Source organism: Mesoplodon densirostris, chromosome 12 (assembly GCF_025265405.1).
Source record: "Mesoplodon densirostris isolate mMesDen1 chromosome 12, mMesDen1 primary haplotype, whole genome shotgun sequence".
Taxonomy (NCBI): domain Eukaryota; kingdom Metazoa; phylum Chordata; class Mammalia; order Artiodactyla; family Ziphiidae; genus Mesoplodon; species Mesoplodon densirostris.
Window position 1 is genome coordinate 1,906,092 of NC_082672.1, and position 13,734 is coordinate 1,919,825.

At 45.4% G+C, this 13,734-nt stretch overlaps 1 protein-coding gene across 2 annotated transcripts in view; it reads right to left on the minus strand.

The window, feature by feature from the left end:
- The window catches only part of SMOC2 (SPARC related modular calcium binding 2), a 154,447-nt gene that overhangs the window by 72,618 nt on the left and 68,095 nt on the right, over positions 1-13,734 (minus strand). The window contains exons 5-7 of one of the 2 annotated variants that reach the window (XM_060114962.1): positions 11,811-11,858; positions 8,843-8,893; positions 7,468-7,542 (exon numbers count right to left, since the gene is read on the minus strand). In XM_060114962.1, the coding sequence (XP_059970945.1) occupies positions 7,468-7,542; positions 8,843-8,893; positions 11,811-11,858 (174 nt within the window). Of the gene's footprint in view, positions 1-7,467; positions 7,543-8,842; positions 8,927-11,810; positions 11,859-13,734 lie in introns of both variants that reach the window. The other variant, XM_060114961.1, reaches the window with a different exon arrangement.

Consider the following 13,734-nt stretch of genomic DNA (forward strand, 5'->3'; position numbering starts at 1 on the left):
ACCTAATCACGCAGTGAAGCTATGATCATATTTGCCGTTTTCCTAGAGGCTGTATCCAGGGCTCAAGCAGCGCCTGACACGCAGAGACCTTGGGCCAAGAGACCAGCTTCCAGCAGCAGGACGGAGGGAGAGGGGGCGGTAGGTCCAAGGCCAGGCTGGACCTGCAGGAGGGGTCTGCCCTCCGTGTGATCCTCCCCCTCCTGAAACTGATCCATGGAATAAGGCCGCAGAGCCCAGGAGAGGAGGCACCCGGGTCCCCGCACGGCCGCAGAGAACCAGGGCTCCCCCGGGATGTTCCCCGGAGCAAGGGTGAACTTGTGAGCTTCTTGTCTAGACACAGAATTGCAGGTGCATTTCTTCCAACATTTACACCTACCCTTACTGATAAACCCTGGTGTGTCATTTAGAAACCTATGCCCCCATGATCATCATACAAAGTAAACTGGAACATTAAGCAAATCACCTGGATTTGTTGCTTAGGTAAATTTTTGCACTCTTTTTGTATGTCTGGGATAAGATAGGCTGGTACAAAAGACCTAAGTAGTTTGAGAAACTACTAATATCTTCAGATCTACGTCTTAGTACACAGAACCGTAATATTACTTAGATATTCTGTGTTTTGATGCAGATATTTTATTAAATATATAACTTAAACGAGATCTTTTTTAACAGGCAGATCTTTGGTCTGCTTTTTCATCTGAAACACAAGAGCCTGATGTATGCTGGCTTTAGCCACTAATGTGCTTTTCAGGCAAAACCAGAGGAACACTTCCAGACCAGGGCTTATCTGAGACAGAAACTCAGGATGCAGGCAAAGAGGAGAAAGATGATAACTATGAAGACGAATGAAGGTAAGGGAAAAGGCTGCATTGTTAAAAAGCAAAGGTAATTTTTTGATAGAAAATAAATACTTAATACATGCTTGATTGTATACAGACACTTGCACACATGCACACACCACATCATTCCCAGGAGTGAATCAAAATCCTTAACAACTGATTAACATTTCTCAAACTCGCCGGCCGCACAGCCAGGTCACGCAGGTCGTTGTCACTGGCCGTGCATCATGCTTGGGCAAGCACCGGGCATCAGTCAGCATTCTAAAGGGTGAGGATGACAAGACAGGACCCACTGAGAAGAGGCGGCCGTTGGCGGAAGAGCCTTCCACTGCCCTTGAGGATGAGGCAGGAATTCTAGTCTGGGTTTCACTGTGTGAGTCATTTCCAAAAAGACCCTCCACTGTTTATGAGCCACATCAATCCTGATTTAGTCTCTAATCCAACTGATGGGAAGACCACAGAAACAGGGTCACAGCGATACCTGGTCTACTAACGTTCTATTCACACGTGTGCAGAGCAAGAAGAGACGTTTCATTTGGTTCACGCAGCAAACCAGCCCCGTACAGGACACAACCCTACGGGCTTCACTGCCACAGAGAAACCTTTTCTCGGCACTGCCAGTCCCATCATACACTTTCTAGAACCTGAATTCTCCAAAGCAGGTATCCAGTAACCTCTGTAGTGAACACACACACGCGCGAGTGAGAAGATTCTCAAGAAATGTTCTCTTGTTATTTGCGAAGTCCTGGCCTGAGCTCGCATGTGAACAAGTGGATATTAACCCCAGTCCTATCTACACACTGGACTCTGATGGCCCCGCAGGACGCCAGGGCTCCCTGGGACACGCCCCGTTTCCCGGGAGGTCAGCTCACCATTGCCGTGGAGAAGAGGTGCTGAACTGGCGCCCAGAGAGGCTGATCGGCTCGCCACGCTGTGTGGGAACCCAGCCCAGCCCCTGCCCTTCCCGAGGCCCGGGGGGCTCCGAGCAGTAGCAGCCACAACTCTAGTCAGAAGGAAGCCTGCACTAGACCCAGGGGCTCGGGGAAAGGGACGGCTGGGCCCACAGCAGCTCAGCTCACTATGTCCCCGTGCCCTGAGCGGTCCATCTGGCCCCCGCCCTGGTCCCCTGTGCTCCTTCCCACGGGAAGAGGGGCTTCGTGTGCGGCGCCCCTTCTGCCTGCCTGAGAGCGGTTCTGCCCAGGGTCAACTCCCATCACGTCCCTTCTGGAGCCACCGCCCTCCCCAGAGGACAGCCTGGCCAGGCGAGAACTGCCAGCACCCATCCAGGTGCTTCCGGGGTGAGGCAGGCTCCTAACCCACCGTCAACAACAGAGGCACCTCGGGAAACTGGGACCAAAGTCACATCACAGCAAGGTGGTTGGCTTTGAAAGGGACACGTGTCTGATGTGCAGTCACAGACCTGGGCCCTGCCAGCCACCTGGAGATTCTGAAAGGTGTTCTTACCCACAAGACAGGGAGAAGTGGGTTATATTATGCATTAAATCACATAGCACTCTGCCTGATGCAAAATAAGCTTTCCACAAATTGTAAGCTATGGCTCTACAAAGGACACTGTTTAACATCAGACCTCAGTAATTCAACAATGGATTAAATCTCATTTATACAGAGAGAATAAATAAGTCGAACATCCTTTTTTGTTTTCACACGGTGAGAGTACAGATGTCTGTGTGTGTATAGGCTGGTGTGTGTTTTCAAGCAGCTCAGATACAATTTGCTTACTTCCATTACTTTTTTCTGTACTTATGTTGAAATGCTGCATCCTGATTATTTAACCAGAGTTTGAATACTGAAATCTAAGAATTAAATATGATTGGAATTAAAACTCCCTTTTATAGTTAGGAAACTTGGATAAATTGTCTTGTACATTTTTAGGTAGCTTAATTAATATTGATAAACAACACACTTTTACAGTACCCATTTAAAAGGAGCTATTTGATTTATTTTAATATTTTAACCTCTTCAAATGACCAACACTTTATAAGAATGTAGTTGGCATCTTGATGTTTTGTAATGTCATGTTTGAAGAATGGAATAGAAAGGGAAATGAGCAAGTAATGTTTTAAAGCTTAAAAAGGAAGAAAGAAAATATAACTGGTGTTCTTTTCCCCCAGGGAATGCAATTTACCATGATTTAAAGCAGAATCAAAAGATAAAAATCTTTTGGCAATAATTTTAATATGTGCAATAAAACAAAAATTATCAGCCCCGAATAAAATAGAAAAATGTTTCCACTGAGGGGGTCCCATAAAATTGTGGAACATCCTGAGATACAGAACATCTCTTGGATATAAAACAGAGCTATTTTTAATGGTTTAGGGAGGAAGAAATATTTTTCTTCCAAGTGGGAGGAGGGTTTCAGAGACGGCAAAACCGGGGCCTCTAGGTTTTCTCCAGCTCACGTGCAAAACTTAAAAAGACCGCAAATGAGAAGACCACTAAAGCCAGGGGCTTGTTTATCAGAGCCGGCTGAGCGGCTTGCGTGTGCCCTGGGTCTGCGGCCATCTGCAGCGCCTTGGAACTGAGGACCCACCTCTGGAGGTCTCCGAGGGGCCATCTTCTTGGCTCGAGCTCAGCTCTCGGAAGAGCCACAGTCAGAGAGAGAAAGCAGACATGCTCCCCTGCCAACTTGGGATTTGAATAAGTAATGAAACAAAACGCCCGATGATGCCCCAGATTGGCGCTCTCGGTCTTCAGGAAGCATCACCCGCTATGAAGCCGCTGGGAGCGGGCACTTGTGCCCCCGGCCAATGCCCACCTCCTAGCTGGCCAGGCTGGGCCTTGCAGAGGCACCGTGACCCCAGACGGTGACAGTGGCCTGAGTAGGATGGGGAAGAACCTCAGCCTTCCCAGAACGCAGACTCCTAAAGCGAATAGACGAGGGGGTTCCCGTGCATCACGGCTGAGGCCAACAAGGGTGTTTCCAAGGGGGACTGTCACACAGCACACGTCAAAGGACAATCCACTCCAGGCCCTTAGAGTTCACGTTTCCAGGGGCAACCGTTGGAGGTGTGGGGCAAAGCCAGAACGCATCTCTTTCCCCAGAGCAGGGCAGAGACGCCGACGCAGGACCCACCTTGCATGCTGCCCACCCGTGGACCCCAGCGAAGCCCTGGGTCCCCGCAGAGCCCTGCACGCCTGGTGCACTGCAGTGTCTGCACAGGAGCACAGGGGCCCACTCGGAGGATAAATTATTTATGTGAAATAAACAATGAGACAGCAGAGAACCCTCTGTGCTCTCCTGGTGGAAAAGATTACAGAGTCCGCCTGCCCATGCCACGCCCCACGGGCCATCATGGGGGCCCCTCCTGCTGGGTGAGCAAGCCGCAAATCACCCATCTAAACGCCACTCTCTTCTACAAAATGCCTTCCCGGGAACCTCTGTGCTTGACCGAGAGACTGGGGGCCGCGGCTCGGCCGGGTGGACGCGCAGTCGGGACCGGCTGGATGGGTTATTGACCAGCTCATGAAGAGCTAGCGAGCCGGGGAAACGGGCTGCACGGGCGCCTCCGTCCCGTGTCTAGAAGGAGTAGCTCCCTGGAACGCGGCCCCTCCACTCCCTGAAGGGCGGAGGGAGGAGCCCCCCGCCCACCGCCCTGTCCTGGGGACCTGCGGGTGTGGACTGCACTCTCGGGCTCTGTGTGCTGCGTCCCGTTACAAGGGCAGAGCTAAGCGCGCAAAACGAGCCCGGGGCAGACGGGAGGAGCGAGGCTGAGCGTGCGCGCAGAGGGCGGGCGTCGGGGGGCGCGTGCAGGGGGGCGCGCGCAGGGGGCCGAGACGAGGCCGTCTGCGCGCCAGGAGCTGGGGCCCCAGCAGACCCAGCAGTGACCCAAGCAAAGTGCTTATTCCCAGGAGCAGGGGTAGGAGATAAGAATGTAAGTGAGACAGTGTGCGGTTTGCTCAGGGAACCGCCTGAGGCCTGAGGACCAGGGCCAGGAAGGAGGGTCTTGGGGGAAATGAGAAAGGGGACGAGCGGGCGGTCAGGCTGGAAGACACAGCAGGGTCCGTCCCCATCGTTCGTCCGCAGCCACCATGGGAAACGCCCTTGTGTCCCCACTCCTCCAGCTTTCTCTGCCCCGTCCCCTCAGTGTGATGAACGGCTTGAACTGAAGGTTTAACGGCTGACAATGGCTGTAGGCAGCACAGGTGCATTTTAACAGAGGCCCGGCTGTGTCACCCAGGTGAGCATGGACAGCGATGCCAGGAGCCCCCATGTCTCAGTGGGGCAGAGGAGGTGTCCCCTCTCTGAAGGACAGCGTGAGGAGCACGGCCAGGGGCCGGGTGGTCAGGTGGCACTGCAGTCCCCATCCTCAGAGACCCTGCCCATGCCGTCTGGGCTTGGCTGTGACTGCCTTCTCCTCCTGAGATTCGGGGATGGGACGTGCAGCAGCCCTACTGGCTTGCTGTGTCGGCGGAGCAGGACAGAGGGTCAGCGAGGCATGTGAGGTACCAGCGCGTCGTAAGCACAAGAAAAGTTAGCTGCTCTTACGATTATCACTGTTGTTCCAACTAACAAAGAAAGTGCATTCCTTAATATTCTAGATTGGTTTAAAGGAAATCAGGCAGAAATCTGGAACGTATTTAATGTACCGCAGGGCAAGAGTATCAGTTTAATAAATAGAAATATAAATTAATTTTATATAATTAAACAGTGTGTCACAAAATCTCTTATCTGGTAAAATCTCGTAATCAATTTTTATAATTTCTATAAATGGAATGATAAAGTTGAATATAATAAGATGATTCAAGAACATAAAGAAATAGACACTGTCAATTATATATTAATAGAAAAAAACTGAGTCACGCATTCTTAAGTAAAATGCAATTTTAGGTTTTTGTCACTTACTCAATGTATATTGAATCATATAATGAAAATGATGCTTTTCCTGTTAAATGAACCAACAGAAGAATATTTCATTTATATTTATATTGAATTTCAATTACTAAAAGTCTAGCAGTGAAACTGTCATGGTATGTACATTAGGTCAAACTTTTAGTTATTTATGTATTTATTTTTTGTTTCATTTAGTTTGCCTTAGATAAGAATGCAATGATACCATCAAAGTGGCCGTGGAACACGTGGAATAAATAAACACGTATTGAGCGCCTATCACGTGTGAATTTTCATAGACTCGGATTACTTTGTTTCCTTTACAAGGAGGTCCCTTCTGAAAACGACCATCACTTTATGCCCCAGAGTACATTTGCCCGTACCCACACGGTCTCCCTCACTGCGCATGGCAATCATTCTCCCCATGTTTGGTCACGTAAGTAATATGTTATTTTAGTGCAAACTTGGGGGCGGGGGGCGGGAATAGTACTTTTAACTGATATAAAGAAACACCAGAGAAAAAAAGCAACGCATTCTCAGTTTGGCTTCTTCTATAGAGGAACATGAAAGAGTACCAACAAACAAGGTAAATTTTTAAAAACACAGAATAACAAAAAGTCACAAATTATTTATGTTTTGTTAAATAAATGTGTCTACTTCTACCAAAGAAGATTATTACTAAAAGTATCTTTTAAAAATAAAAATTAAGTACAAACGAAACTCTTCTGACATTGAAATCTCAGTGACAATGGTGGTCATTATGTAAAATCTATGATTGTTTGCCATTTTATCACTAAACTTAATAAAGTAAATACTATATTTAACATCTTAAAATACTCACTAGGGCTGACTTTCTTTGGACCCTCAGAAAGAGCATGTATCTGGACAACTGGCATTAAATACAGATACAACCTCATAATTTCCTGCCCCATGTCTACAAGTCAACTCAATGTCACCTTTTTGTATTCTACACATTTAGGCTGATTTAAATCAAATTACAGTGTAGGGTAACTTACGTAAACTGGAATTTCCTGAAGCATTATTTTCAGTCCCACTAAATACTGCAAGTCTGCACTGTTTTTATTAGTTAATTATAATTGACAGGTCATGTAAGGCCTGAAAATCTGGTAATAGAAAGTAATGGGTGAAATACAAACGTACTTGTTCTGTGAACTTATACGGAACTAACTCTGTCAAACCCTGAATAGCTTCCTACTGACAATTAAAACTGCTTTTTAAAACAATGTACATTTCCAATGACATTCTTACAATAATTTTGTATTTGTTTCTCAAATTAAGTTTAAGTACTGCCACATTGATGCTCCCCCTGGGCATCAGTGAAATCCCCTGAATTTCAAGGTCCCCCAATAAATCTGAAACATTCAATGTTTGAACTAATTTCCCATGTACTAGTCTATATGGTACAGAAGCAAACCAAATTAGGTAACTTTTGGAAATACGGTGACAAGATTGAACAAAACTAACTTGGTTTCTAAAGTTCATAAGAGAAATGTACAGGTTAATGTCTCTATGCAATAGGAAAACTTATCCATAATGATAATTTCTGAGAAAAAAGTGTTAACTATTCTATAATATGTTCTAGAACTTACCATATTTAATAAAACACTCAAATTTGAACTATATTTTGGTGGGCAAGCCATGGCATTATTTGGATGACTCATTGGTAGCCAGGGAAAAAGATGTGTTCTGCATGTAACTTCCAGAAAACAAGACCACTTTCCAGGTCCATTAACTAAGTCACACTGGGCTCCTTTTTACCTGAATTCTTATTGGTTTTGTTCTGTCGACTTTTAACTTGTTCAGTCCAAAGCGTGGGGTATCGTGATGCAATATCTAATGAACCAAAATAAAATGATGATTATTTTAATTCATCAGGAAAACACAAAGTCTCTCAATTAAAGATTTCAGCAGGCAGTCTAAAAGCCCCCAAAATCAATATAATCAGTAAACACACATTGTAGATATTTTTAAAAAATAATAAAATGATTATGTGCATGAAACAAAAGGAAATGACAACATACATAGATATTTTTAAAAAATAATAAAATAATTATGTGCATGAAACAAAAGGAAATGACAACATACATTTTTTTAAAACTTTAGCATATGACTTTTTCTTTCTTTCTTCATCCAAAAGTATAAATAAAAGTGATATGAGTCCAGACAGGCTCCACTGGAAAGAACAGGTTTTGGCCAAAAATTCCAAAGTATAGAAACATATCCTTGTGTGGTAAAGATGGATATTCATGTAACACACAGGGTCTTCACTCAGTTGAAAGATTCAATACAAAGTGCAGTATGTAAAGCATAATTTTTGCCTACAACATTCTGGGAACAGATCTTTGGTAGTAATATTAACAAATGTAACTGAATATTTATGGTGTGATCAGTATACCACATGCCCAAGAACCACACTGAAGCTGACCAGCTGGTCGGACGTGCCTTTGTCATCTATCGGCTTTGTGATGTCGGACAAGTTCTCATCTGTGATATGGCGTTCTGAGGGCTCAATGGGCTCAAGTAACAGAGTCCATGGCATTTAGTGCCAAACAAAAGTTAGTTATTATGATTATCCTTGTTATTATTATTTTCAAAGCATGATGTCATCCTACCCTTTGATCTTTGATTTATTTATTGTGTGCACTCCTTACACTTGGTCTTCCAACCTGACCCCCCTTTCGACCCAAGAATTGGTGATACAGTGGCAAATACCTACAACAATGTATTAAAGGCTAAGAGCAGGCAATCTATCCTCATAACCACAAAATTCAGTAAGCCTCTGAAACATCTCTATACATATGACTTCACAAAACTGGTCTCTGTAAAGGTGGCGATCACATGACATGAAGAGTGAGCGGGGGAAATGGCATATGCTAGTGCACCCTTTGGAAATATATATTTCATGTTATCCAGATAAAATTTCAACTCAGAGACTTGTACTTAAAGAGGGGCCTCTGCGTGTGCTGTGTGAAAGCACCACGGCAACACTCAGGTCCCTCAGGAGGGACGGCGGGGCCTCATAAAGGTGGAAAAGGCCAACCCAGCCCGTCCTGAGCACAGTCCTCGCAAGAGGATGTGGCTGCACCCCCAGGCCCGCGCCCTACCCCCAACACAACTCCCCACCGACACTCACCTTCCTCATCTCCTTGAGGCTGAGTCTCCAACGCTGGAGCTGAGGCATCATCTGAATTCAGAACGGAAAAGATTTGCAAGGAGACTACAATTATGAGAGTAAGTGAAGTAAGTGTGCATACAGGATGGACCCCAAGGATTGCATACACCCCACGAACCACCAAACCACAACCCAGCACTCAGTAAACCATACAGAGGCTCAAAGCTCCAAACAGACCTCAAGGGGAAGGGTTAGATGTGATGCAAAGCATTGGAGCCAACCGGACGGATGAGGGAGGGATGGCAGGAATGGGGGGGCTGGGGGGCTCGGGGGCTGGCATCCCTGCTGTGTCCCTGTTTTCCAGAGTGGAAGGCAGGGATGGAGACCCAGGCCCTGCACTGTGCCCCATGGGTCTCTCGACCCCTCAGGCCTCCTGTGTCGACACATGAGAGGCTGGTGGGGAACCGGGTGAGAGTGTCAGAGGACTGAGGGACGAGTGTGGATTAGAAAGCTCTATGCCATTTCACTGAAAACATTATTCCAAGGACACAGTCTTTATTGAATTAGTTGAAAAACACTTGTTGGGTTCCCCGGTAAGCAAGCCTCTAGAAGCCCCCCAGGCAAGGGGGCCCCAGCCAGGGATGCTGTTACAAGGCACACTGCGGGGGGCTCTCGAGAACCATCCTAGTGTTTTTATTCGTGTGATTTTTTTTAACACTTTCAGGATCAAAATACAGTAAGCAGTGGTAGAGAGAAGGAGCAGCCACAGGGCTTATGTAGTTAACTGTGACTCATTACTATCCCAACTCTCTGAAGAATAAAAATGAAGTTATTTTTAGGGGAAAACCAAAACGAGTAATTTTAAAATTCTTTAACATTTAACCATCTCCAGAAAAAAAGCTTGTTATCTGTCAAAATACTGACAAAATGTAGCATCATTTATCTGAAATAGCCAAGTCAAATAATGATAGTAGCAATAAACTAGAAGTATTTTGCTATTGAATATTCTATAATTTTCTTCCAAGAATGAAATGGGGAACATATTTAAAACATATTTAACATATTTGAAAGTCTTAACAGAACATACTGAGAAAAGTCTTAGCATATTTAAACATCCTTTGGAATGACAACCATAAAGTACATAGTTAATGTTGCACATTTTTGCTGAGGCCTAAGCAAGCCACCACGTTGGGGCCAGCAGCCCCAGTCTGATCCCTGGGTCCAGGCCAGATCCCAGGTCCAGAGTTCTCAGCCAAGCTAACCACGGCGAGAGGAGATGGGTGAGGGGGGCGTCCCTGAGGGACAATGATGGGTGCCGGCCCCCACGCCTGGCCCTCCCCTGCCCCTAATGCCAGCACCAGAGGCCCCTATGTTCCTGCCTTGGCAAAGGCAGGCCCCCGGGCAGCATGACCCTCCTCACCCACCACCAGGCTCTGGCCCCTGGAGAGTCTGTCCCGGTGCAACTAGCCCACTGGCACCTACTGGGCTCAGCCTTCAGAAAATGAAGCAAAGTCATGGACAGCTTGGTGCCTTTCACTTCCCTCCAGGGGAGTTTGTTAAATGTCTCTTTTTCCCGATAACCCAGCTTCGTTACTTATTCTCAGGTATTTCCTCTGACAGGCACGTCTGGAGATCAAGGGGCTTCAGTAGAAGGAATATGTTCTTCCCTTAAATCCACTTTTGAGCCCACGTGCCAATTCCTCGGAGATTTTTAAAAAAATTTTACTGTGGATTCAACCTGTATCACCATGAACAGGATTGGGCGCGGGCGCCTGAAAGAGTATTTCCCTCCATCTCCCTTTCAGCCTTTGACTCCTGTTTCTCACCACGAACAAGTACACTTCCGCTCCTCTAAAACGTACCAGAATGCTCACCCCATCTTCACCTCCCCCTTCCAAACGGAAACCCTTGCCCGAGCCAGTGTCCTGACCCCACCTGCCGGTCCCTCTCTCACCTACAAACTGGGCTCTTCTCCCCACCTGTGAGGGTCTCTGCCCAGGTCACACCTGTCCCAGCTTTCACACCCACGGTGCTCCACTCACCTCCTCCTCCTCTGTGAAACCGCTCCAATTCTGCCCTCGTCTGCGCCCGCCCTGCGTGCTGTCTACACAGCTGGCATTTACTCGTTTGCCAATCTGTGTGGATCTCATGGATTTATCTTAATGATACAAAGACTCTACAATCTTTCCAGGACAAGGACAGTGGCCACCGTGACTTCAATACACATTTAAAAGACCTTGGTTGAATAAAACTGGGGTCTTTTGACTTAATATCACTTTTCTCTATTACTGGTTCATATACTATAACCTACCTCAGGAAAAAAAAAGTACTTAAGATGTTGGTACATTATTTTTATTTCATCTTAAAAATAAATTCTGACTTTACAGGTTGATATAAAGACAGAAAATGTGTCATTGGGACTAACGGGTGACAGCTGAGGAAAGGGCAAAGAGGTCACGGTGGGCTTGCGGCGGCCAGTGGAGATGCTCCAGGAGCCGTGGGATGATTTCCAAAGGAAATGCTCCCTGCTCCGTCAGGTTCCTGTGGGTACTGGTCCCAGAAGGAGTGACTGTCATAGATGGAAACCGCTCCCTCTTTCTTATGAGGAGCAGCAGACAGAGCTCCATTAGTGACCTCCGACAGCTGCTATGCCAGAGGCTCGTGCCAGCCCTGGAGTCCCCTGCACAGATGTGGACCCGGGATGATCCTAACACCATCCACAGGTGGTCCCAACACAAGCCACGTCTAAGAAGCCCTGACGCGGACACAAGTGGGTTACCCAGCAGGTCACGTGCCCGGCACCTGCCAGGTCCCAGCAACCCTAAGGGTCGAATAAACGTTTGCTGAATGAATAAATAATTAACAAAGGGCTTCAGCTCTCATTACCATCACTGATATACATTGACATTTTAACTTGAGACGTTATTTTAAGGCATAGATTGGATTCGCTGTAGTAATATACCAAGGAAGTTCATTTTAAGATAGTTACCTGTTTTTCCTGTGCCTTCCCGTTGGGGTAACTTTTCATTTACGGAACCTAAAAGAGGAAAATAAGGGATAAAATTACTCTTGGCTCTCAAATGGTCATCACTAATTGTTACACAAACATTTTATTCCATTTTGATTAATTCACAGGGCTTTGTCACTTTCTAGTTAAATTACACAAGCTACCTAGTGCCCTGGGGTGACTCTGTCATCTGAAATCACAAGCCCAAAACTAGGAGATGTAAGATTAGCTCCTATTTCTCTGGCTGCCTGGCTTGTGATATACATAAGACCCTCTAGGGTACAAAATATAGCAGTTTCTTCACATGAAAAATATGATACTAACCTTTTTAACATACATCACTATGTGGGGATAGTTGAGTGAATTAGATTTTTTAAAAACTTTAAAAATTTTTAGAACTTTTTAAAAAGTAATAAAAAGTTATTCAACTAAAGATAAAAAAAAATCCTGGTTTCAGCTGAATTCTGATTTATGGAAAACTGAGGAACCGTCTTTTTGTAAGGGGAGTACAGCAAATACACTAAGGTTAACTGAGTAATTTATGACAACATTTTAACAATTATATTACACTGAAAGGTTTATATCACAAATAGGAGGCATTGCTCTGCCTTCCCCATAGACTGAAACCGTTATGGCACCAACATTTTCCTCACCGTTATTACACCACTCAAAGGAATAAGCAAATTCTGTTCAGCATTAATTTGGAGTTTATCTGCCCGTCCAGTTCAGAATATTCCATCCAGGATTCATTTAGAATTTCCCTAGTCATATGCTAGCAAGACTCTGCAGCTAAAATATTTCATGAAATAAAACTTGAAATTCATTGCTTGTTTTTTCCATTTTGAATATAACATTGAAATACAGACTTGTATTTATACTAAAGATATGAACTTCAGGACATTTTGAGAATGTTTATCTTGTCTTGGAAATATCATTTTTCTACAGCAGGAAAAGCATGAGCAGTTCATTGTAGACCCGATCCTGAAGGGCGGGGCAGACAGTATAAGCCAGGGTTGCTGATCATCCTCTCCAAACGTTGACAGAAATGACACTGAGGGTGTGGGTTCCCCTACACTCAGCCCAGAGGTTACAGGAAGGAGCAAGATACAACAGTAAACACTAGGTGGCCTGAGTGGGGTTCTGCAGGTGACACAGCCTGTCCTCCCGACCCCAGCTGCTTGTCTGAAATACCTGAATCATAGGCATCTGGAAATGCAGTTCAGTCAATAGATACAAAGGACCAGATTTTCCTGGTGCATCTATGTGCACAATATTTGGGGTGCTCCCCAAAGCAGCTGTTGGTTATTTCCCAGCTGTGGCCGGTACTATGCAGTGAAATGTTACATGCTTTCCAGGGTCAAAGCACAGGGCTTTACTTCTGGTGAGAATTCCCAGAGGTATAAAGTGAGCTCGTTGTGTGGCCTTCTGACAAAGTTTTCAGGATCCTACTTTGCTCATTTCTCCCTTTGTAGCATCTCTTTACAAATCCAGATTTCTTAAAGGGCTTAAGTTTCTTAGTCATCGGTTTATTTTTATCATGCGTTTCTGCAGTGAGTCAAAAAAAGTTTTCTGTTTTGACTGGGAAATGACAATATTTCAGTAATATTTCTGAATACGACTATGTAGGTTTTACTCTTCTGAGCTAAATGCAAACATCCCAAATAATAATTAGAACCCCCTCCCCACCAAGCAAGCTTCTCAACTGAATCAAGATAATATTTTGTAACCTAGGGCCTGAAGTCTCCAAGCTGCTGGTTCACGCTTTGATTAGTGGCTGAGGTCTGAAGACAACATTTAGAAAGTATCTACCTACTCCCTTGGCTCCCTTTCTGTCTCTGAACCAACCAGTGTCGTGGCTTGCTCATCAGCCACACCCAATCCAATCAGTGTTCACTTAAATAAATCC